The 25,892-nt window shown below is 38.9% G+C and overlaps 2 protein-coding genes across 2 annotated transcripts in view; one reads left to right on the top strand and one right to left on the bottom strand.

The window, feature by feature from the left end:
• Window positions 1-1,447, bottom strand: part of pxylp1 (2-phosphoxylose phosphatase 1) — a 25,382-nt gene extending 23,935 nt beyond the window's left edge. Inside the window, exon 1 of the mRNA XM_079824465.1 lies at window positions 1,235-1,447. The gene's annotated coding sequence lies outside the window, so the exon portion shown is untranslated. The remainder of the gene's footprint in view (window positions 1-1,234) is intronic.
• A 371-nt stretch (window positions 1,448-1,818) lies between these two features.
• Window positions 1,819-25,867, top strand: slc25a36b (solute carrier family 25 member 36b). Its single transcript, XM_079824463.1, has 8 exons — window positions 1,819-1,942; window positions 3,003-3,115; window positions 5,909-6,058; window positions 12,877-12,954; window positions 20,139-20,239; window positions 21,696-21,762; window positions 21,928-22,217; window positions 24,114-25,867. Exons 2-8 carry the CDS (start codon window positions 3,075-3,077, stop codon window positions 24,305-24,307), a joined length of 921 nt encoding a protein of 306 aa, XP_079680589.1. The 5' UTR covers window positions 1,819-1,942; window positions 3,003-3,074; the 3' UTR covers window positions 24,308-25,867.
• The last annotated feature ends 25 nt before the right edge of the window (window positions 25,868-25,892 follow it).

Below are 25,892 nucleotides of genomic sequence, written 5' to 3'. Positions count from 1 at the left end.
TGACAGCCCCTCCGACTAGAAATAAACTAATAACCTGAAGTATATTCTAGTAACAACAGTTCACCCTGAACTGAGACATGCTGAGAGAACTGATGAGAAGTGAACACAGGTCCATCGTCTCTGGCAGACTCGTGCCTGCTCGTGCCTCGTTAAACCACGCCCCCTCCGCTCATTTAAAATGCAAAGATGTCAGCCAATCAACAGTGGGCGTTTTTACTGAAGTCTCACAGCAGACACGCCTCTTGAAGCAGGGCATTCAGCCACAGGGCAAACAGCAGTATAGAAAAAATGCCTTTTATTTCTAAATTATGACATTTTATGATGTAAAAATCATACTAACAATATAAGTACACCTCAGGAAACACTATAAAATAATAGAAAAATGCCATGCCATGGGACCTTTAAGTACATTATACAGTAGATATTTTGTAGACAACATATTTAAATAATAGAAGAAATGTGGTACCCACCCGAACACAGAGACCTCAATTTGTACACTTAAGGGTACTATATGAACTAAGCTCCCTTACGAAAATGAACCATGGTTTTACTACAAATAAAACCAGAAAACCATGGTAACCACAAATAAACAATGACTTTGCTACTCTAACCATAGTTTAACTATGGTATTTGTGGTAAAACGGTGGTTATATAAATGGTAATCAATTAGCCAAAAAAAAAAACATGGTTACTACACTTTTGCTATAAAAAAAACATGGTTACTACACTTTTGCTATAAAAAAAACATGGTTAATTTTCATAAGGGTTTGTCGTTTTGAGAAAACGATGACCTACAAAACACTTAACCATTCACACACCATCACCGCAATAGTTCTCCTTTATATGCCTGTTTACTATTTTTTACAATGCAGTTCAGAAGATGCAATTCCACATTTAGACAAAAAAAAAATATTGAATTATAATTTATTGACCATTTTCAGTAAGTTGTCCAGGGAAAGAGTAAACTGGGCTTTTAATTTGTTTTGGAGGACATGCAATGTCAACAAAAGAGTGTGTTTTGTGCACAACAAGTTATTGTTTGCTCTCAAAGTAGGCTACAGCTTCAGATTTTCCGTTTTGAATTTGACATCATTTTTTCTCCTCCCATTTGCAGATGCCAAAATAAACAAAGTAAGGGTCTGAAAGCACAACTGCAGGAAATCAATTTAAAATAATCCCTGAAAAAGAAGAAGAAAAAACATTCCTTAGTTAAGTTTTCCCTAAAAAGTCTTACCTGACATACAGCCTACTGCATCCAGGGGGAAAGAAGAAGAAGAAGAGAAAAATGAAAGGGAAAATAAGCACTGTCTGGGTTCGAGGAGTGCGAATGCTAGTTATTGAGGTGTTTTATTAATAATGAGAGTGAATTAAGAATAAACGAGCAAAGCGGATATTTGAAAACTAGGTATAAAATAAACGCTGGTTTAATTATTTCATTTTGTATTTGAATTTGATTGTATTTAACTATAATTGAATTATATTATATATATAACCCATAGACTGATATAACCCTATGAATGTCATTTGTATGTGAAAGGGCGGTGATCACGTGAAAGGAGTTTGGACGGAGGCGGGCTCTGGTGACGCGAACTGAGCTCGACCAATAGACGTTTCTGTTTTGCGCCCTCTGATTGGTCGATCGACAGAGTGAACTATGAGCGCGTTTGCGTCGCGCAGAAGTGAGTGCACACGAAGAAGGTGAACTGCGTACGGGGCCAGCGTGCACGTTTTTACCCCCCTTGCTCTGACCTGCCAGTTGGATTTTGACCCAGATCAGTGATATGTAGTCACCTCTTCACCACAGACTCACTTTCAGACCATCTATCGAAGAAGCGCTGACCGTGGATCGATCAGCGGGGGTTTGTTGGAGGCGAAGCCGCGCTGAGACGCTTTGAGGTCGAATACAGTGGCTAGTAGCGACCGCTGGTCTTACACCTACACGTAGACTAACCATGTTCCGTACACAACGATGTTCCGTACAGATTAACTTTTACCGCTGATCGCTGGGTAAATACTTCCTGGTCATACATAAACTATATATCTGTGTCATCGTCATTTCTCCCTCTTTCACATCCGATCAAGACAGAGCCCCTACCGCCGTTTGTTCCAGTGAGATTTCAGTAAATCTGCATGGTGCGCCCACTGCGCTTGAAATTGGACGGTGGGGAAGCTGCACGTCAGACTGCAGCTTGTGTGGGGAGATGACTAGAGCAGCAAAAATGTACATTTTGATTTAATTCATGCTTCTCAGAGTATTACAGTCTTTATTAAATGAATATTATGTTATCACAAATTGTTAAATATATGACCTTTTGTTGAATAAATGCTTTTAAATGGGATTTTTTAAACGTTAAATTGCAGGCGATGGCCGCTTGGCGCCACTCAGGCTGAGACAGGCAGAGTTTTGAAGTTTACACATTGGTTAATCATTAAAAAAAAGTAATCAATGCAAATTGTTTGCCCTTCTTTGTCTTCAGAAATATATGGTAATATTATTCCCCAATGTTTCACATGGTTCATGCTTAACTCACATGCCATAATTAATATCACGACACAATCATGCGTAGCTCGCATGGTTCTCTTATTGAACCTGCAATTAACTTACATTTTAAACGAATAAAAAGGTATTCACCTTTATTATTCATTTAAATTATGTTTTCTTTAGTTAAAATAAACACACAGCTCACAATTTATCAGATAAATGTCACTTTTCGCAGTTGAAATCAAGTTATTCGCTCTGTACGGAACATCATTGTAACCTGTACGGAACACCGTTAACGCTCATCATCTTCCGTACACCAGCGGAGGAGGTGCTTTTCCCCACTTTTCTCAAATATTATTGGTCCAAAAGACATCAATCAAAGTGTGGACTGTCCAATGGGTATTCACCTAGGGAATGATCACACAAACATGCTTGTCTGGCTCTCAACAACGGAGGAGTGGGCGTAGGCGTGCGGTGAATGGCGAAAAGTGTACGGAACATGGTTAGTCTACGTTACACGCATGAGCTCCACACGGACACGGACTTTGACACTGCTTCCCAGTCCGGTGGATCCCGGAGAGCATGAGCCGAGATGAGCCAGAGAGACACACTAATGCATCTGTTCGCTGGAGGGTAAGACAGCTTTACTCAACAGTTACACAAACATATCGATTAGCTTGAGTCTTCTTTGCAATAATAGCTGTAGTGACACTACAATAGTTCATTCTTTTAATTTATGCATAAAATTAACATTATTTAATTAAAGGTGTATATATATACTGCTAAATTACTATTATATAATATTAATTTATCTGGTTGGTGTTATTTTTTTATTTTATTTTACCAAAATGCTTTTAAAAACCCCCATTGTGTCTTATAAATTACTGTTTTAGTAAAGTTTGTATTGTGTGTTAGAGTTGTGCAAAGACTTCCTAACTTCCCCTTTGAGTTTCATGTGTTAAAGTTGTGTGTTAAAAGTCTGTTAATTTGATATGTATGTGTGGTTGGTTTACTTTATAAAAATATAATTACTGTACCCTATGCTGCTGTCATTACCATCACACCCACCATTTTAGAAAACAAGTGAGTTTTTGTTCGGTTATGATGGAAATGAGAGGCCACGGCAAATCCGCCAAGGAAGACCGATTGAGAGTTAGAAGATCAATTCAGATTTTGGTAAATAATCATTTACCAAATGAGTCAATATTGTGTATTTTATTTCAGAAACAATCTATTTTTGTGAAGGTAATTAGGTCACGCTTTAGATTAGGGTCCAATTCTCACTATTAACTAAATATTAACTACGAATTTCACCTCAATAAACTCCTAATTATTATTAATAGTTAGTAAAGTAGTTGTTGAGTTTAGGTTTTGGAAGTATTAAGGGATATATAATAAGTTCATGCAGAATAAGGCATTAATGTATTCTTTATAATTACTAATAAACAGCTAATATCCTAGAAAAATGCAGTAAGTTAGTGTAAGCAACTTGTTAATAGTAAGAATTGGACCTAAACTAAAATGTTATTGTTAATTAAATGCTGGTTAACTTCTGTAAAATGTCACTATCATCACACACAATATTCCAAAATAAATAAAAAATTCAGAACACTTGATGAATCTTTAGTTTAAACATATGTTTGACTATAGTTTACAATAATAGTATGTTTACATTCCATATATACATACATGTACACATACACATAGTAAATGTGTGTGTGTACACAGTACACTGCCGATAATATTTGCATTTCTACAGGAAGAATAAATCTGATGTAACACTGGAACTGACCGCTGTCATAATGTCATTCAGGGCTGGTAATGGCTATGAAAATGACGCTTTCAAAATGACTTTCAACAACACAACCTTCACTTCACTCACTGAGACACTCTGAAACAGACAGAAAATCAACAAACATGCCAAAATATAAACGACACATTGTGGTTTGCAGACTATGTATAATTTAGCACCATCATCCCAAGAGATCCTGAGTACAGCCACACTGATGTTTATATTACAGTCTAAGCCTATTTTGAGAGAGAAACCTCAAGATATTTGTGTTCTTATTCTTTCAAATATTTCCAGACATTCAAAATAAACATTCAAATAGGCAGTTTTTCATCTTTATTCTCAAGTTGGCATTACTTTAATTTGGCCATACTTTAAAAGCAAGAAATGGTTTTCATAAGTGACTATTGTAGTTTTCAGGAGCTGTTCTGTTACGGTAGTGTGTTTTGCTGAACTGGCATGAGGATATTCTCATATGTGACCCTGGACCATAAGTGACCATGACTGGCATAAGGGTCAATTTTTTTAAATTGAGTTTTGTACATCGTCTGAAAGCTGAATAAATAAGCTAATTGATGTATGTTTTTCATTTTATTTTTAGGATAGGACAATATTTGGCTGAGATGCATCAATTTGAAAATCTGGAATATGAGGGTGCAAAAAAATCTTAATATTGAAAAAGTCACCTTTAAACTTGTCCTTAGCAATGCATATTACTAAATAATAATACATTATTGATATATTTACGGTAGGAAATTTACAAAATATCTTCATGGAACATGATCTTTACTTAATATCCTTATATGATTTTTGGCATAAATGAAAAATCGATCATTTTGACCCATACAATGTATTGTTGGCTATTGCCACAAATATACCCATGCCACTTATGACTGGTTTTGTGGTCCAGGGTCTTATATAGTGATTGTAGCGCATGCTATAAATATATCTGTCCTCATATAAACTGGCACCGTGTTTGAAATAGGACTATTGACTGGCACTCATTATTGCTCTCTCTACAGTACATGATAGGGATACTGTCAAAGAACGGGCCTTTTATTGCATCTTTATGCATATACTCATTATGTAACTGCACAATTATGGCAATCCATGGTATTTTTAAGTATCTTTACAGTGTCTTGGTATGAGAGTGACAATCAAAAGTACCATAGTATTACTACATGATATCTTTTGAACAATTTTCACCTTTGTTTTGTTTATTATCTCTGTCTTATAAACTCGTAGCTGTAGTTTTAGATTCGTATCACACCTCACGCGGATGCCGTTTTTCCATCGGAAAATACTGATATCAGGTTGTTCCTGGCACGTGAGGGATGGTTTGGGTTACTGTGTTCGCTGACTCGCATATCCCGGCACGAGCGCAATTTTTGGATACGATTAAGGGCAACTCACCTTTCACATTAGAGTTGAAATTCTATCGCCCTCGTTTCCTCTAAATCTGTGTTGTGATGCTCGACTGAAGTCATGTGGCTTTCAAATAAGAAGTTATTGCATGACTGACCCACAACTGTTATTGGGAGAATGTGGTCATTTTGTTTCTTACGATTTTCTGTGCAGAAAAAAAATCACCATGTCTCTATTTTTTCTTTCTTTCTGTCTTTCTCTGTTTCTCTCAGATGTGGAGGCACGGTGGGTGCGATCCTGACGTGTCCTTTAGAGGTGGTGAAGACGAGGCTTCAGTCTTCCTCAGTAACGCTCTGCATTTGCACAGTTAATGGAGCCAGCGTGGCACGTGTGGCCCCTCCAGGGCCCCTTCACTGCCTCAGGTACACATGTCAACAAGTTAAACCCTTTTGCATTTTCTGTAGTGCGTACACATTTTCTACTTTAATTCTACACCCTAGCAAAAAATTACCATGTTCTGTGGACATGAACCATGGTGATACCATTTATATTCTTTGAATTGCAGTGGAGTACCATAATGTGGTACATGAATATTATTATTTAATAGCACCGGGGTATGTCTATATCTATTTAATTGCATAAGGGCTCAGGTTTGTTCATTTCATATCAGAAACCCGATTATCCTTCAGTACCCACAAACCCAAACTCTGAGCAATATATTTGTGAGTTTTAGTAAAGACGAGAGTGTTTACAAATCTGATTTAACATGTCGGTTTTAGTTCTGGAGACAGGCAACACCCTGTACTGGAATAGGGTGAATGTTACATCTGCATTGTGAGAACATTGCGATTCATTAGCTCAGTGTTTTGTAAACATTTGCTCTATGGTTTGTGGGCCTAAAACCGAGTGCCAGAGGAGACGCCCTCTTTCTGTTGTCTCTTTCCAAAAATGTGGCCATATTTCTTCACTACCCCACCAAATGTGACTAAATAAAGTCAGAAGACAAGACGAAATAGGGACCCGTTGGTTTGGCATCTAGGAATTTGTTTATTTTAGTTCTGTCATGGTACTTATATGATACATACATAGAACCGACCAAGGCAGAACTACAGAGTTTACACACACCGCACATATTGCATAAAGTCTATAATTCCCTCTCTTTGCCTATTTCTTTCTGTTTTCTTTATAATGAAACAGTTGTCAGTGGTTTCCACTCCCCCTTACCCAACCAATCACTGCCCTCACACTAAAACACTGCGTCCTGCCGCTTGGCTCTTGGATGAAGTGTGTGTGTGTGTGTGTGTGTGTGTGTGTGTGTGTGTGTGTGTCTCTGACTGACTGGTTCTGAGAACGGGCCCCTTGTCCTCTCAGTTTAACTTGGGTTATACATCACAGAAAGTTACTAAAACGCTAAGCACAAAGATACTTTGGTCTCGTTTATCAAAGTAATAGAGTGAGTAAATGATTCTGACATCATATACACTTCGTCATGGTTTATGACTTGTTAAGCAACCTGTCCATGTCGGCATCTGTCTACTGAAATTGCATCGAAGTACTGTAGACTTTGACTGGACACATGGCCTTGGAATGGAAGCATTTTGGCCATTTTTTTTTAAAGAGCACCTATCATGGCATTTAAAATGTTCCAAATATTGTTTTAGAAGTCCCCAACAACAGTTTTGCATGCATGAAATGACAAAAAAGACTTTAGTTTTCTTATAATATGCATTTATTTTTACCTGTTTTGACAGCGATTCTCAAATGATTCCTTTAGTGATTCACTTTTCAAAACCCCGCCTTTACGTGACGCTAATCTGCGGTGATTGGTCAGATGACCCAGTCAGTTGTGATTGGTATAGTCTGTGCAGATATTCTCGGAAACGGAACGCCCATCAAAGTCTTATAATGACAGTAATTTGTTAATATGTGTCAGGAGTTATGAATATGAAAACCGCGTCGGTACTGTTTGATTGTAATATGAGCCTCAGCTGATCTCATTCATAAAAAAACTCCTCACGAAGACTCGCGACAAATCCACATCCCTCAGGGCTTTTAGTTCAAAAGTGTGCAGATGAGGAGACATATTGATATATTCTCATATGTCTGTGTCAAATTTCTAAACAGAGGAGTATTTTTTATTCAATACTTCCTCAAAATGGGCAGAAATAGCCTAATCATGAGCGATTGAGTCTCTTATGTGTTGTTTTCAATTCATACTGGCAGCCGGAGGGCGCTCTGTGCACATGTAGTCCATATACAGACAGACGAAGAAGAACCATGTGCCATAATAGAAGTCCATAATAAAAGCTTCCTGAGATCGCGAAACATACATTTGACGACTAATAAACACTCAATCGCGACGATGTATGGTTTGTCTTCAAGCCACTTAGTCTTCAAATGCTCATCCTTGGGCAGATGAAAAAAGTTTGCTTTTGAGTCGCACTTCAGAACACAGCGTCTCGTGGCCATGATGTTTTCTAGTTTTCACTGGCGTCTTGGAGCGCAATAAGTGGGCGTATCGTATTCAAATAACTTGACAAGTTGACGTCATCTAGTCAGAGAAAAAGCTTCGGTCTTCTAACGATTCTTAAAAATGACTCCGAGTCGACTCTTACTTTTGAAAGAAAATAACTATATATACGGTGCACTGTCATATTTCAAGCTATCACAGGATGTTTTTGTTCACTTAGATCTATGTTACACACTACATGAAAGGTAAATTTCAAAATTCCATGATAGGTGCTCATTAAATTTTATTTCGCTATCCCAACAATGCCCAATTACGCCCAGTTACATGGGTAGTTACATTTTATTATATCCTTTTAGCATTTTTTTTTTTTTTTTGGCATGATGTCCATAACTTTATCGGACATTTGGCCCATTTTTTTGCCACAACCCGCCAGTTGAGAACAACCGGGGTAAAAGATTAGATGGAGCAGTAAGTCGTCCAAGATGGGATATAAATAAAATACATTTAGCAAGTCCAGATCTGGGCCGTGTTTAATTTGATCTCATTTCTTTGTTCCATTTCATGACTTTTCTTTATACAGTATGTATATGATGACAAGAATTCCTCACACCCTTTTGAAAAGAAGTGCTTGTCTTCAAGGAATTTCTTTGTGTGAACATGTTCCTCAGAGGTGTGTCTTATTGGATTAAACAAAAATATTTGGATAGTTCTCATGAAGAAATGTTTGAGTTCAATTTCACTCCAAAAAATAATTCATTTTAATTGATTTGTTTAGCGAAATTGTTCCAAAACATCTTTACAAAGAATAAAAATGAGCTTGTGGCCTGCTTACAGGGCCAATACAATTCATCTCAATTCATTGCGCCAAATGGGCGCATTTTGTGACCATTTTTTGAACCGGTGCAAGCATTTTTACAGCTTGTTGTGCATGATGAGTAGGGAGCAAGTCCACTAGTGTAGGCCAGTAGGTGCGTTCCAATCGAGAGGGTCCCTACGCAGTGTTCACTGCTGCCCACTCCCTGAGCACGCTATATCAGTTGGACTTCGCTGACAATAATCAACAAACAAATATTTAATTACTACGTTAGTAATTTCTCGCTAGAAATGACATCAGAAGTGGAAAATGTTGGTAAAAAAAACCCTTACATTTCAAATTCACCCAAACACAAATTTACAAGTGTACCACATCATGTCGTTTTTCGTTAAACTTCCAAACACATATTAAGATATTCTTAATGAAACCTGATTTCTGTCCATTCCTCTCAAACTTAAAAGATCCAAAAAATGTCAATAAGGCATCAGGCAAAGGTTTATGATGAACAGATTTACAACAACACTGTAAAAAAATATTGTTGGGTTAACTTAAAAAAGTAAGTAACCTAGTTGCCTTAATTTTGAGTTCATTGAAATTCAAAATTTGAGTTAATACAACGAAGGATATTGGTTTAATAAATAGAAACTCAAAATATTATTGTATCTGAACCACTTAAATTAAAAAAAATGTTGCGATTAAATCATGTAAATAGCACAATTTGGCATGTTTCACTGCATTTTTACAAATAAAACACACAATTACGCAATATGCTTACAACATCTTTTAATAATATTTGAATAAAGGGTGATGTCGATTCTCAAATGTTCATTGTATTAACTCAGATTTTAATGAACTCAAAATTTTAACGCAACCAGGTAACTTACTTTTTTTTTTTTTTAAATGTATGGTGTAGGAAACACGGACGTTCAAATGTTTGCGTGACGCCGAATTTTAATTATTGGATGAGCTAAACATTTACAGTTTGAGTGGTCATTTTGACACGCTTTCTTACGATAAGAACTGTGACTGATTGCCTTGATCATCTGGCACTCTTCAAAGTGAAAGCGCAAACATCATTTAAATCACCATATAACATTTAGTTTTAGTAGTATGATTATTCAAAGCATTTTAGATGGTTTATTCTTATATATAGTGCACTAATAGCGGGAGAGGTGGGACATAGCGAGCACTGGGAGAGAAAAAAGTCGCAGTTATCTTTTTAATTTTTTTTATTCCGTGGCAGAAACAAACTTTCATACTCTACAGTAACAAATATCTGAGCAGGAAAAATCTGATGACAAGTTAGAGGAAGACGTGGCCAAAAAGACAAGACGACAAAATTTCTGACGGGAGTGGCTGAAGGAGTTTACGTGGTTTAGATATTGCAAAAACACCAACGTGAACTTTATGTTCTGCTCTCGATGTGGTCTAAAATACGCAGGGAACACAGAGTTTGCCGAGGCAACCGGCACCGGAGTTTAAACATTACTCACTGTCAGTGTTGGGCACGTTACTTTAAAAAAGTAATTAGTTATAGTTACTAGTTACTTCTTACAAATAGTAACTGAGTTAGTAACTGAGTTACATCATTATAAAAGTAACTAATTACCAGGGAAAGTAACTAATGTGTTACTTTTTTTTTTCTTCAAATGTTCAAATATGTCAAATAACTTGGATGCCCCCAATATTAAATATGTTAAATGAATGAATTGGACACTAAATAGAATAAATTATTATTATAAAACATTGTACATTAATGTACACTATTGTAATGTTGCTGTGGGACAATGTGAGACACCTATCAAATTCAATATATTATTGTAAATATTATCAGTAGACCTACTATAGTGTACATATTGTGTAAATATTATCAGTAGACCTACTATAGTTTAAATATTGTGTAAATAGTATCAGTACTTCTTTACTACTCCTCTGGTAGTGGAGCTCACGTTATCACCTGGGTTTTTAGCCACTAATATTGTGGCTGTGATGACGTGAGGCTTCATTAGATTAGAAATAGAATTACTTGCCACCGACGTGGATAGACTCTTTCTCACTGGGCATAAGCTTCACGTTAAATTTATGTAATGTTTATATGTTTATAAACATTCTTACCGTTCACCTCAACGAGGGAAAAGTAGCGCTTATAGCCTACTTCCAGTTTGCGAAAGCTACCTTTGAAGTCGTTGGACTGCCATCGCTGACTGTGCATATGCGTGTGCGTCAAAGGTGTGTGTGTGAACTCAACCTATCAACCTCAACCTTGTCTCCCACCCACCAATCATCATCAGTTGTGTACCACCCAACCCAACACGCATGGGTAGCGCGCGCGCGCGCGCACACACACACACACACACACACACACACGCGCGCTGCAGGTCTGACTGACAGAGAGCCTGTTCGGATGAAAACCGCTTCAGTGAGCTCAATTATAGTAACGCCGCATTTTTTTCCTCAGTAACGCTAACGGCGTTGTAACGGAAGAAACAGTAATTCGTTTGATTACTCGTTACTGAAAAAAGTAATTCCGTTAGTAACGCCGTTTATCTATAACGCCGTTATTCCCAACACTGCTCACTGTAGTTAAGCACAAGAGCAGCTTGAAGACAGAAACTGCATCGCCACTTCCAACAGCATTTCACAGCCAGGAATCTAACCTTCAGTCAGCAGATGAAGCTGAAATTGAACACTGTGTATTTCATCGCTAATTTTTTAATTAAAAAAAGAAGGGCGTAAAATGTAGTCACTCCGAGTGGCCCACAGAGGGATGTGCTCTAAGGGAGCGTAAAGGTGATAATACATGGGGCAACTTTTTTTGAGCAATGTTGCAAAGCGATGTTGCTTGGGTAAAGTATTGAGAATTTGCAACAAATTACTGCCTGGATACCCTGCCTGGATCGGTTGTAGGCCCTGTGTCTCACCTGGTTACCCGTTGATGGGAACATTGCTCAAAATGTTGCCCCATGTATCATCACTTTAAGCTGAGGCATTGTTGTTTACTTGTTCTGATGCTCCAACGACCATTTTACTTTGTTTACATGACATGTATTTTTTGTGGGGTTTTTTGTACTGTAAAATGGTACATTATAATTTCTGTAAGTGAAGTCTGTTTATTAAAAAAGCCTTTATCAGTAATACAGTTAAAATGGGGGAAAGTGTGAATAAGTGTGCCACCCTAAATTTTCTGCTTTGTGCTCCTAAAATTTTCAGTGAAGGCTCGTTCACACCAAGAACGATAACCATAAAGATAACTATATTAGCGTCTACTCCAGCGGACGATATTGTTTGGTTAATTCTGAGTGAGTACTTGTCTGTCACTTTAAATGCTTGAGCCCATTACAGCAGGATGGATTCTGATTGGCTGTCAGTGTTTTTTTGTTTATGAGCTGGATAAAATTCACTTCTGAAAGTGATTCCAATGATATTGTTTCTCTGTGCCATTATCTTTATAGTTGTGTTGTGAACTGTGCTATTCTTTAATATTGAGATCGATTTTTAGAACTATCTCTTTATCGATATCTTTATAGTTATCGCCCTTGGTGTGAACGAGCCTTAAGGGGCCACACTGCTCATAATAAAAAAAGTTAGTCTGGAGCCCTGCTTTCTGGATAAAAAAATAAATAAATCCATCATCATCTTTAAATGAAACATTTTTTTGCAAGATAATTTGGTTATCAATTAGTTAGAATTACTTATGAAAATATTGCATTGGGAAAAAAGTATTACGTTTCCTTAAAATAGGATTAATTTAAAATGAAATGTTTTCTATTGATTTTGCAGTAAAATATGAGACTTATATTCCACCTCAGCCCCCAAACAATTCTCAGGAACCATGTTTTACCAACACCAGACTGTGTTTACAGTGTTCATAAAGCCATTCAGTACAAAAATGTAATTTTGGTATGTTTGTCTTTCACTTCTGTTGATGTATTTTTCTCTCTCTCTGTCTGTCTCAGGTTAATTCTTGAGAAGGAAGGGCCTCGTTCTTTATTCCGTGGCCTGGGACCCAATCTAATCGGAGTGGCTCCTTCGAGGTGAGTGTTTATCCATTCAGTTAAACAGGCAGATCAAAACATCTCCATGTCAGCAAGTGTACGTGAAACACAGCATGTACAGTAAGAGTGTGTACCGGTAATCCTGATCTCTACACTGTCATTTGGACTGCAGTGTGACTGATGCAATCCCTGCTCAACCGGTAAAGCTGCAAATTTGCAGGGCTTGGAATAAGCACATGGACACTGTGCTCAGTTTTGGGTTATTTTTTTAAAGGTCAGGCACACCATGTTCATATCAGCTGTGCAGGGTGCAAATTACAGGCTTCTGACGCACAATTAAAGAAATAGATCACTCAAAAATAAACAGGCTGTCTTTTACACGCCCTTGTGTTGTTCTGTATGACTTCTCTTCTGCAGAACACAAAAGATATTTTGGAAATTTTCTTCCTAAAATATCCTAAATATCTTTTTATGTTCCACAGAAGAAAAAAATGTCGGTTTTGGGTGAACCGTCTCTTTAAGGCTTGAAAAGTACAGACTAAAATCATTGTAATTCTAAACAATACAGTGCTATTTTCAATGAACATTACTACTGAAATTATCGTCAACATAAAGATGACGTGTTTTCCAGGTCATTAAAAATGACTGAGATCATTTAACACCTGTTGATTTAACACCTTTTCCGCCACTCCAGCATTTTTGCGGTTTTCTAGAACAGTGAAGCTCATAAACTGAAATTCAAATGGGCTCAGCCTTCAACCGAGGTGTAACAACCCGCAAACTGCTCTAAGAAGAACAACACAGCTTAAAGAGCAATTAAATTAATGAGCGGACATGATAAATGGTGGTTTTAACCTTTGCCGTCTGTATGAACAGACGTTTTATGTGCATACGTTCAGGATAAAGTGTTCATCCAATGAGGCACGCATGATAAATCGGTGCTAACTGATGCTGGGCCTGTTACTTAAAGTTATGTAAACGTGTGTGTTTTATGGACAGGAAGGTGAGATCAAACTTGAGATTAGTTGCTGAGCGTGTGGAGAGTGTTTTTATGTTGAAGTGGTCACCATGCTTCAGTTAACAGCTTCAGGATACTGCATGTGCAAACATTTGCTATTGCATGTGGGAGTTTGCGAGGGACAGATTGTCTCTGTGAGTTGCCTACACAGGAATAGTCGGCCGGTGGGTGTTCGGAAAGGTGGGTATATGCTGCATTAGTGTTGTCAAAAATCAATATTTTGATCGATACAGAAATATTTGAAATGGTTCCACTTCAAATTAGTGGTGGGCATAGATAAATTTTTTTATGTAGATTAATCTCGCTGTAATCTTGGAATTAATTTAGATTAAAATGGCTCATTTGAATTCTGCCGAAGGCATTCAGAATATGTGTGCTCGTTAGTGATCGTTTGTCTTTTTGTAGTTTGATTAAGAAATAACTTCTGTCCCTTTAAGACCTGACGCACGCATGGATCCCACTGTTCCTGTGAGCTGGTTACGACTGTGTTTATGTTAAAACTCACCAAGATGGGCATTGAGACATTTTTGAGTGTTTTTGACCATTAATAAGCTGGAAAAAGGAGCTCATTTTTGCACTTGTATGTCAGAGGCGGCTTTATTACAGTATGTGTATGTGCGCTTCAGATGCGAGCGCGAAATCTGCGGGAATGAGTAGAATTAATGTTATGTGCAATCCCGCGCGAAATTTAGACCGGTCATGCCAACACTAACACACTGTCATGAGGAAAAAATCCAACAGAACAACCGTTCGCCATGTTCAGAGGGTTAACTGGACTGAATGAGAGGAGGCGGGTGCGTGTCAACTCGCTGTCGGTCGGAGAGGAGAGAAGAGCGCAGCTGATATCGATACTGTAGAAAATGAGTATCGTTTCAGATATTTCAGTATCGATAAATAGCGAAATATCTATATTTTTGACAACACTAGTAGGCATACACACAGGTTCGAAGACTCGTTTTCTCTCCCCTACTACAGTGCATTTCGGCAAGGTATACATCTGTGCAAAATATCAAGGTGAAAGTCATCATAGCTTGCGTAGTATAGACCCAGTTCCCAACCCAACTTTGAGAATAGATTAACGGCAATATTTTTTTTATCGCCCGATAAGAGTCTCACGTTAACGCAGCACGTTAACGCCGATAACGGCCCACCACTACTTCAAATACTCCTTTTCTGCAGTATTGATACACCAGCTGCGTGGAATATTGCTTGTATTGCATAATTTTAAATAAACAAAGCTTGATGAAGCCAAGTTTGAATCTTGTGACGTGGTCTTCCACCTCACAGCCGGTGGAAAAGAATCGGGATAGGACTCGGGCAGAAATCATGTTCATGTGATTATTAACGTTACTGCAGAGCAGTAGCAGAACAGGCCCGAATGTTGTGGTAGCTAAGCAAGGCCTCTGGAGCGATTGTTAATAAGATGAACTCAACACGCCTCACGAGCAGCAGGACGTTTATTATGCCACAGTCGCCGGCTCCGCTTTCCCTGTCATGAGTATGAGGTAATGCAGCTCTGTTTATCTTTTGAGAGAGCCTACATTTGAGTGTGTTGAAAATGGTTATGATGTTACTCTGTGCGTTCGCTCAGCGGCTGCTATGACACTTGTTCACACTGCAGTGAGAGTAAAGTGTTTCTGCAAAATAAAACTGGAAACCGAGGCTGGCGCGGATATGACGCCATTGACAGACGACTCCCTCACACGTTCCGGTTCCCGGTTAAAATAGCAATTTTCTCACGATTTACAAATAGTTGGAAACGTTTGGAATATTGTAAGTACTCAACTGAACAAAATATATAACACTGGCCTAGTGGTTTTTGGATATTTTACTGCAACAAATTTACATATTGCAGCTTTAATCAAAGAACACAAAACAAGAGGAAATCCCTCGTTGCTCTTGACTGAATAACTTTTGTATCTTTAATTATAAGCATTATTCTGTAATTAATTTTTACACTGAACATTTCTGGTATTGTAAATGGTATCGAATATCGATATTTTTCAAGGTATCGAAGTTGGAAATTCCAGTATCGTGACAACACTACGCTGCATTAAACGATTTGGCAGTATTATATTGTTTTGAAAAATCATGCTTGGCTTTAATACTTGTGTTTGGAACACGTTAGATGGTTTCTAGCTGGTCTAAGCTGGAATTTAGCTGGTCATTGATTGGTCGACCAGCCGGTTTGTTCCAAAACCCACCTTAAACTATTATGAGGATGGTCAGGGTTGGGTTAGGGTAACCCTTGCTGAATAGAACATCTTAGGCTGCTTTTACACTTGGCGTTAACATGCAACCTGTATCCGGTATGTTGTCCACATACACATTGAAAAGTGTAAACGTGTTTCTGATCGGAATGTTATCTGATCAGTTTTCCTGGTCCCAAGATAGTCGAGGACGCATTGTGATCGGATCTCATTGTAATGTAAATGCAATCTAGCCGCATTCACAGGTCGACGTCATATAAATCCCCGCCCTCTCTCTCTCTCTCTGAAGACTGTTCGAAAATAATGGACAGACTCAGTTTTGACAAGAAATGAAACTCATTACACCTTACCTTAAGTTATTTAAACTTGCATGATATCCTCTGTGCCATCTTTCATTTTAATAATGCAACATTATCTGAATGAGGTCACTGCATGTTGCTCAAATTACTAACTGCCAGAAGAATAATCGGAATACACTATGCATTTTATTTTGAATGTTTTATGTTTTTATTGTTTCAGCATATTTGTTATAAATAATCTTCCATTTTTAAGACTGGAGATCATATCAGAAAGTAAAGTAAGTAAGTGAATGAAAGCAATGCAAGCATTGTTTAATTTGTACCATTTTTACTCGTACATCAATAAACCATGTGTTGCATAGACTACCCTTGTTTAGTTCGAATTAATGCTCTTTGTGATGTGTTTTTATGTTGTATCTCTTTAATAAAAAGGTGGTCAGATTCTGACGTTTTCTGCATGTTACACATACACTAGCCAATGCTCTCCTTTCAATCATGGAATGTCGGAATACCATTTTTCTTTGTTTCATCATACAAGAGTAATGTTGGGAAACTTAAATAGGTAGATTAAGTACCCTATTTGAGATGGGTATATGAATAAATCACAAAAATCTAGTTGATAGAGGCTAATGCGGAAATTGTTTTAGCCTACACGCCGTGATAAAGGCCTAATTCAGACATTCAAATATTTTGCGGAAAACCGATCAGTTATTCAGAGACAGTGACCAGTTGATGTGAACAAGTGTAAACGCGCTGTCCTGATTGACTGATGATCTGATCTGCTTGATCGGATCACGGTGATCCCATGTTAATACCAAGTGTAAACGTAGGCTTAAACCAACCTAAATGGTAAATGTTTTGCTCGTCTAGTTAGCTAGTTAATCAGAGTAATCAGAAGATTTCTGTATTTTCTTGGAAAAACATATTATTTGAACCATAATGCTGTCCAATGTTTTCACCAAATAATGTGCAAATTCAAGCCTATGAAAAGTAAATATAAATGTATGAATTTAAACTATATTATATGTTGTGCAAAAAGAATGATGGTGCATAGGCTTGCTACGATAGTCTGTGTTGCTGGTGTTACCGGTGTTCAGATTCAACACCGCTTACATCACTTGCCCACTGTGGCACTGCCCCACCATCGTTTAATTTTTTTATAGTAATAAAATAATTTAGTTCAGTTAGAGTACGGACAATACAAATTAAAACTGAATGCGTCTGCTTAATAAAGCATGACCCGACCGTGAGTCTCGGCAGGAGTCATTCGTCAGATTTCATTCATTAGAGAGTGAGGAGCTGACTGAGATGATCGCGGAATATTTGGTTTCAAAGCGAAACGTAAAAGCGCCTATTTAAGAGAGCTTGTCATTTGTTTTGTTGTTGTGTTTTTCATAAAAAATAATAGGTTAATGAACCCACAATTCAAGCAACCCGCCACCGAATTGGCGCTAATTCAAAACCGAAAGTAAAATGTGCACGCCCGCACAGAGCGCGCATTGTTTACTTTCATCTGGCTCCGCTGACTGCGCGCGCGCTTCGTCCACTTGGCACTCTGCAATGACGTCATTTTTGCCGCGTGCACCCTCGCGCTCGTGCGGACCATGGTGCGCAACTTCATTCATGGCCTCACAGAGCGCGCATTTACGGAACAAACTTCATTCATGGTCTCACAGAGCGCGCATTCACGGGCGAACTTCATTCATGGTCTCACAGAGCGCGCATTCACGGACGAACTTCATTCATGGCCTCACAGAGCGCGCATTTACGGACGAACTTCATTCATGGTCTCACAGCGCGCGCATTCACGGACGAACTTCATTCATGGCCTCACAGAGCGCGCATTTACGGACGAACTTCATTCATGGTCTCACAGAGCGCGCATTCACGGACGAACTTCATTCATGGTCTCACAGAGCGCGCATTCACGGACGAACTACATTCATGGCCTCACAGAGTGCGCATTTACGGACGAACTTCATTCATGGTCTCACAGAGCGCGCATTCACGGACGAACTACATTCATGGCCTCACAGAGTGCGCATTTACGGACGAACTTCATTCATGGTCTCACAGAGCGCGCATTCACGGACAAACTTCATTCATGGTCTCACAGAGCGCGCATTCACGGACGAACTACATTCATGGCCTCACAGAGTGCGCATTTACGGACGAACTTCATTCATGGTCTCACAGAGCGCGCATTCACGGACGAACTTCATTCATGGCCTCACAGAGCGCGCATTCACGGACGAACTTCATTCATGGCCTCACAGAGCGCGCATTTACGGACTAACTTCATTCATGACCTCACAGAAGGCATTTACGGACGAACTCCATTCATAGCCTCACACGAACTTCATTCGTGCATTTACAGGCGAGCTGTCATTCACGGTGTGTGCGCACTGGCGCGTTTTCCGTTCAGTTTTCAGTTGCGTTATGAAAGCCCGAGCGGTCGCGTGCATGTTACTATAGAATAGAATTAGTGATTTAAAGGTCCCGTTTTTCGTGTTTTTTTGAAGCTTTGATTGTGTTTACAGTGTGCAATATAACGTGTTCATTTTTCACGTGTAAAAAAACACAGTATTTTTCACACAATTTACTTATCTGTATACCACTGTTTTCACTGTCCTCAAAACGGCTTGAAAGATTTCCCTGTTCTCTGAAGTCCCTCCTTCAGAAACGCGTAACGAGTTCTGATTGTGCCAGCGGTTCCCGTGTTGTGATTCGACAGCAGCTTAGCGCACGTTACCGGAAAGGTCACGCCTCTGACCATAACGGGGATGCATGCGCTCAATGATCTCTAAGTACAGCGTCCCTGGGAAAGCCAAACAAAGGTGATTTGACTCCGGGATGAACAGCGTCTCGACGACATGGCGACAAACACTATACAAACGCAACCCTTCCTCTTCTCCACGCGGGAGTAACAAGACCACGCCCCCTTTTTTGCGTATTCTTGTGGGCGGAGGTTAGTCAACAAACTGTTCTACTGACGTCATTAAAGCAGGATGTACAGGGATGTAGTCCAAACCGGCCGTTCGCTGTAGGCTTTGAAAGGGAACTTCTGTTAAATAAAATATCTCGCTTGGCATTGAACTTTGAGCTTTATAATTTTACAGGTATTATTTATGCTCTAACAGCAACATTACACACTAACTAAAGTTTGAAAAATGGGATCACGAAGAACAGGACCTTTAAAAGCCCCCGCCGGTGATACCGGTATTACCGGTGTTGTCACACGTCGATTAACCGGTGGGAAAGTTTCCTCACCGTCACATCCCTAATGGTGCATTATACGATTTGGCCGCAATATATTTATTCTTTTGAAAAATCAAGTTAACTTTGTTAGTTGTGTTTATAACACGGTAGATGGTTTCTAGCTGGTTTAAGCTGGAAATAAGCTGGTCACCAAACAGCTGGTTCCAACTTGTATGAGGTTGGTTTGTTGCGGATAATGACCGGTTCGGACCAGCTAATGACCAGCTTCCCTGCTGCAAAGAACATCTTAAAACGGCCTAGATTGTTTGCTTGCCTTTGCTGGTTTAGTAAGTGTCCCAGCCTGGCCAGGTGGTGTTCAGCTGGTTTATCTGATTTGCAACCAGACTGACCAAAGTGGACAACCAGCCTGATCAGTCGGTTTTGTTCAGTAGGTTAGGTTGTGTGTTATTACTCATGTGTGCCTTGTTGTGTTTTCAGGGCCATCTACTTCGCAGCCTATTCCAGCTCAAAGGAGAGACTGAACTGTGTGTTTGAGCCAGACTCCACGCAGGTGCACATGACCTCTGCCGGCATCGCAGGTAACTACCGTTATAACTCAAATACGTCCATGTTTCTGATGTGCTCAGATAGGGACTGGTTATACACGTTAACCCCTTCGATGATTTATTGCACGTGTAGATGTGTCTAGCAGATTTGAATTGCAACTTTTCCCTTTTGTTTTAATGCTTTATTTCTGAGCATCAGGCCAGTAAATGTCACAGATCCGGCACATGGCCAGAAAGAGAGCGTGTGTGTGTTGGTCTCTTCTCACCTGGACTTTTGCCAAGGAGGATTTAGATTAACACTCTCAGAGTGCATATGCTAGAGTTTTCTGATACCTTTAAGACCCTTTCACACTGAGCTCGACGTGATAAAGCCAAGCGAAACGCAGACGAACGGAGCTTGCACACTTGACGTGAAACAATTGATTGCCTTCAGCTAATTTTCGTCTGCACGATAGGTGGCGCTGACCGAGAATAATTTTGTTTCATGTATGTATCTCATGGTTTTCTCATTTGGCTTTAAACTCGTCCGCTGCACATCATACAATAGTAAATTAAAGGGGTGATGAATTGAGAAATCAACTTTCCCTTGAAACTTTGATAAAAGTTCATCATGATATAAGAATATCCTGTAAGTTTCGGAGCTGAAAACTTCCTTGTTTGTCAAAGAAAAGCTTTTATAGACACCAGGCCCAGAAAACGCTGAATCTCAGAATATGTCGACACTTGATGGCATCGCATGCTGAAACGCCGCCTCAACAGATAAATATGTACGCCTGCATCTGTAGCCCCGCCCACTGACTCATGGAGCTAAACCGAATCACGCTACCGAGCAAAAAACATGCCAAAGAGAGTAATATATTGCGCTGTGCCTTGTTGTGTACCACGCGAACACAGTCCTGCATAAGCTTCCTTCGGATTCTAATATTAGAAATTTGTGGTTGAACTTTATTTTTAATGAAGTTCCAGCTTACGTGCGTAAGACATTGCACGTTTGTTCATGGTGGAATCTTTTGTAAACAAGACACAGGTCGAGACTGGATTTGCAGACATATTGAGATTAAAACACAATGCTGCGCCTTCTGTATTGGATCCGATAGGAATTTTGCAACACACTTATATGAGTAAAACATGTTTTTGTTAAATGTATTGCATTGTCACAGATCGTCTTGAGAGCCTCAGAAGCTCATTAAATATGCAAATCTTATCCAATCCTAGCCGTGGGCGTTTACTTCCAAGTCTTCAGTGCGGCACGCCCATAAAAACCGAGCGTTTCTTCAGAGAGCCTCAAAACCAGGTCACAGAATAGCCTATTACTTATTCATTAAGATGTTTTTGAATGTAAAAACCACGCGAACGTCATAAGTTGACCTCAGACAACAGTATTAAAAAAAAAAAAGAAGAAGCCAGTTCATGACCCCTTTAAGATAGTTTGGTACTACACAGAACCCATCATTTTCATCCTAGTAAAATTGCATCTTAATCTTTCCAGGGTTCACGGCAATAACGGCAACCAACCCAATTTGGTTGATTAAGACACGTCTACAACTGGATGCCAGGTAAATACCATCAGATATGTGGCATGTGAGTTAAAGTAGATTGTTTAATTAATATCCTTAGTGACCGCTTCTTTAATCCAGGGTTATGGTTTTAACATGAACTAGTGCTTATTATTCCTGATCCCATTGTTTTGCACTCACTAAAGCACGTGTTGTTCTGCACAGGAACCGCGGGGAGCGTCGTATGAACGCGTTTGAGTGTGTTCGGCGCGTGTATCAGACGGACGGCCTACGTGGGTTTTACCGCGGCATGTCTGCATCCTATGCGGGCATTTCAGAGACTGTGATTCACTTTGTGATCTATGAGAACATCAAACGCCGTCTTTTAGAGGCTAAAGCAGCAACGCACATGGATGAGCATGAGGACACAGCCAAGGACGTTTCTGACTTTGTGGGCATGATGCTGGCCGCCGCAACCTCCAAGACCTGCGCCACATCGATAGCCTATCCACACGGTGAGCATGTCAAGCTGCATGTGTATTTTCCCATCAGAGCACTATTTAATAATGTATTTGGACACAGACGTGTGTAAACAACCAGCCTATAATGGTAAAAATCCACACACTTCTTTTTTCCCCATAAATCATAAACAGTCTCTCCAAACGCACAGTTGCAGATTTCCCCTGACTCTTACATAAGGAAAGCCCTGCCCATGACTGGTGGCGATCTGCCCTATCAGCATAGATCCCGCCCTGACTGAGCCACAGTCCACCATTTCTGTTTCCTCGCTGTGGCAGCTGGAGATATACAATGTTGGCACCACATAAACATTATAAATGTTCTGTTATTGGATGAACTAATGAAAATAAGAGTCTCCCGCTATCTGAGCCACTGAGGACGCTGTGGTTGAGTTTAATTTATGAAGGAAATTTGCCGAAGAAAGTCGGTAAAGTGTTATATATTTGTGAAAATCATTTTATGCCGGACTGCTTCACAAACAAGGGTCCGTTCAATGCTGAATTTGTACAAAAGTTGCTTTTAAAAGATTTTTAGATTAACATGAACTCCACAACAACTGCTTAAATGTATCCACTAACGATTCAGAAGCGTCCAGTTTCATTATAAAAGTCTCTCCGTCAGTGTCCTAAGTGACAATTTTGACATTTAGGTTGCGTGACATTCGCCAGTTTTGTTGTTTTCGGAGTATCTGAAGCACAAGCTGTAAAGCAGGGGTCTCAAACTCATTTTACCTGGGGGCCGCTGGAGGTAGACTCTGGGTCAGGCTGGGCTGCCTCAAGTATTCCACATAAAAAGTGTTTCAAGTATTCAAAAAAAAAAGTAGCACAACTGATCCAATCTTCTCAATCTTTCTTTATTATTAACAGTTCTTCAACATGAATGTTTCTTCTGAACATGAACTGTTCCTCTGAATTTGAACTAAATATAGCCTATAGAAATTAAATCATGTAATGTGAAAAAATGAATTATTTTAATTTTATTTCAAATAATAGACTAATTCAAAGCAAGGCCGTAACCAGGTCAAACAGAACAGTGAACGAAATTCTAGATCTAATTCTAGTTGGGAAATAATCTTTTTGCGACTATTTGTAAACAATATTTGCATTAATTTGCGTCAAATATATTATTAGTCCCGATATTCTTCGCATGAGTGAATAAATACATAGATCTGCGGAAGACTTTTGAATTCCCTAGTGGTCTGGTGGTAGAATTTTTGTCAACCGTGTCAAAGGTTCCGGGTTCTAATCCACTCACATATAGTTTTTCTTCATTAAAATCAAAGATGTTCATCAATGATTGTATATTAAGACCATGGAAACGTTTGCATTTTGTTTTGTGATTTGATCATTTGAATATACATCCGGGTTTCTACTGATACAAAGCTTAATGCTAATCGCTGAAGTAACCCTTTAACAAGGATGCATTAAATTGATCAAAAGTGACAAAAAAAGATTGCTGTTCTGCTTTCTATTCATCAAAGAATCCTGGAAAACATGTCTCTAATTTTCCACAAATATACTAAGCTGCACAACGGTTTTCAACATTGATAATAATCATAAATGAGCATCAAATCATCTCATTAGAATGATTTCTGAAGGATCATGTGACACTGAAGATTGGAGTAATGATGCTGAAAATTCAGCTCTGCGTCACTGGAATAAATTGCATTTTAAAATATATTTAAATAGAAAACAGTTATTTTAACTGGTAATAATATTTCACATTATTACTGTTTTTACTGTATTTTTAATCAAATAAATGCAGCCTTGGTGAGAATAAGAGAACAATCTTACCATCCCCAAACTTTTGAATGCTATATATAAAGGTTGGTTTTGAAACCCATGGTTTGAAAGCAATTCTGAGTGTGTGTTTTTCTCCGTTTGCTTCTGCAGAGGTCATCCGTACACGGCTAAGGGAAGAAGGTAACAAGTACCGCGCGTTCTTCCAGAGTCTCAACCTAGTGATCCGAGAGGAAAGCTATCGAGCTCTTTACCGAGGACTCACCACACACCTGGTCAGACAGATCCCCAACACGGCCATCATGATGTGCACCTACGAGTTCGTCGTCTACCTGCTCGATGGATAACCTTTGACCACCTGAGGTGCCTCAGTGCTCATGGACAGAAAGTTATGTGGTTTTATTCACCTTGTCAAAATGGTGTGTGTTCTGGAAGGAAGGTGTTAGGAGTAACAGGGTTATGACTAAAACGTTGGAGTCTAGAAAGAAGCTTTTCCTTCCCTTTCCCTCGTTTAATATTCTTTAAAATGATGCTGCTTCTAAAAAGCCTTGACATACTTGACTAAAGATGGCAGTCAAGATGGAGTGTGTTACATTGACATCAGCACCAGTTCACCTTTAACCCCCTCGGAGTCTCAAACAGCACTTCACATCAGAATGATCATGAATGTGGTTAAAGCAGTTTAGTTCCTTGTGCATTGGCAGGTCGTTGAAGGTGTTGCCGCCCTGTTGGCGTGCTATGATTTAAAGCTTTATGGGATTTTCTCAAGCTCTGAGCTGGAAAGGAATTGAAGAGGATCCAAAAAGAGGCTGACTTCCTGTCAGGAAACGGACAATTGGGTGGCGGTTACACCATGCAGAGATTCACATACCTGACACTGTGCGCACACATGTACGTGGATATGCAAAAAAAAATGTCTAAGAAAGTATTTTGACGTTTTGACACTGTACAGGCGAGTGTGTGCTAGCCTCAGAGTGTCATATTTGTGCGTTTGTACATGTTATCGTGTGTTTGCTGTCCATATTTGACCTTAACACATGAATGTAACAATCATTGCAGCCAAAGTAGGTTGTTAGCACATCAAATCTTTAATAAATGTATGTACTCCGCAGCAAAATTTCTTAATGATGGAAGGAAAATTTATTTAAATTTGTAAAAAGAAGTATTATGCAAAAAAAGCCACTGCACTGTAACACAAAACAAGTTTATTTTTTGGGTTGTCATGTTGTGCCCCAATCCCACGCACGCACCCGGAGCACAAAAAAATGGAAGAGTTTGTGGCTGCTCTGCTAAACGCCATAGAAAAGTTCCTCATTTTGCAAAAAAAAACATCCTTTGAACAAGATCCATTTACTTGAAAAGCAAAAGTGCATTAGATATTTAGACTTTTTTTAGACAATATTGAATTTAATATTATTGTATTAATATTTCATGATAATAACCTCCATAGAATCAAAAACGTAATTTCTATTAGATTTATACTTAGCAACAAAAAAATGTATTTGCCAATGAGTTAATGAAATGAACGTAATTCTGTGTGTATTTACCGAAAATGACTTTTGTTTCATAATTTCAAGTGAATCAATCTTGTTTTAAGGGCGTTTTTCAGGAAATCAAGACAAAAATATTGTTGCTTTTTGCAGTGTGGACAAAGAAAAACACATTAAAATAAAATATAAAGTCAAGCTGTCAAAATTCATGTTTTCTCTTTATGATGCAGTTTTTTTTGTATCTGGTTCTCTCACTCTATTATGCCTTTGTGATTCGTCATGAGTCCAGTGTTGGGTTTTTTTTTTCCAGTGTTGTCGTTTACAGTCAAATTGGTGTGAAAGGTGAAATGTCCTGCTCTGTTGTCACTGTTCATTATGACATTAATATTCAGCAGTTGAAAAATAAATGCAAATGAGAAAACAAAGAAAGATGTATGTTTTG

This window comes from Gobio gobio (genome assembly GCF_949357685.1).
Source record: "Gobio gobio genome assembly, chromosome: 8".
Taxonomy (NCBI): Eukaryota; Metazoa; Chordata; class Actinopteri; order Cypriniformes; family Gobionidae; genus Gobio; species Gobio gobio.
This window is presented reverse-complemented; position numbering and strand designations above follow the sequence as displayed.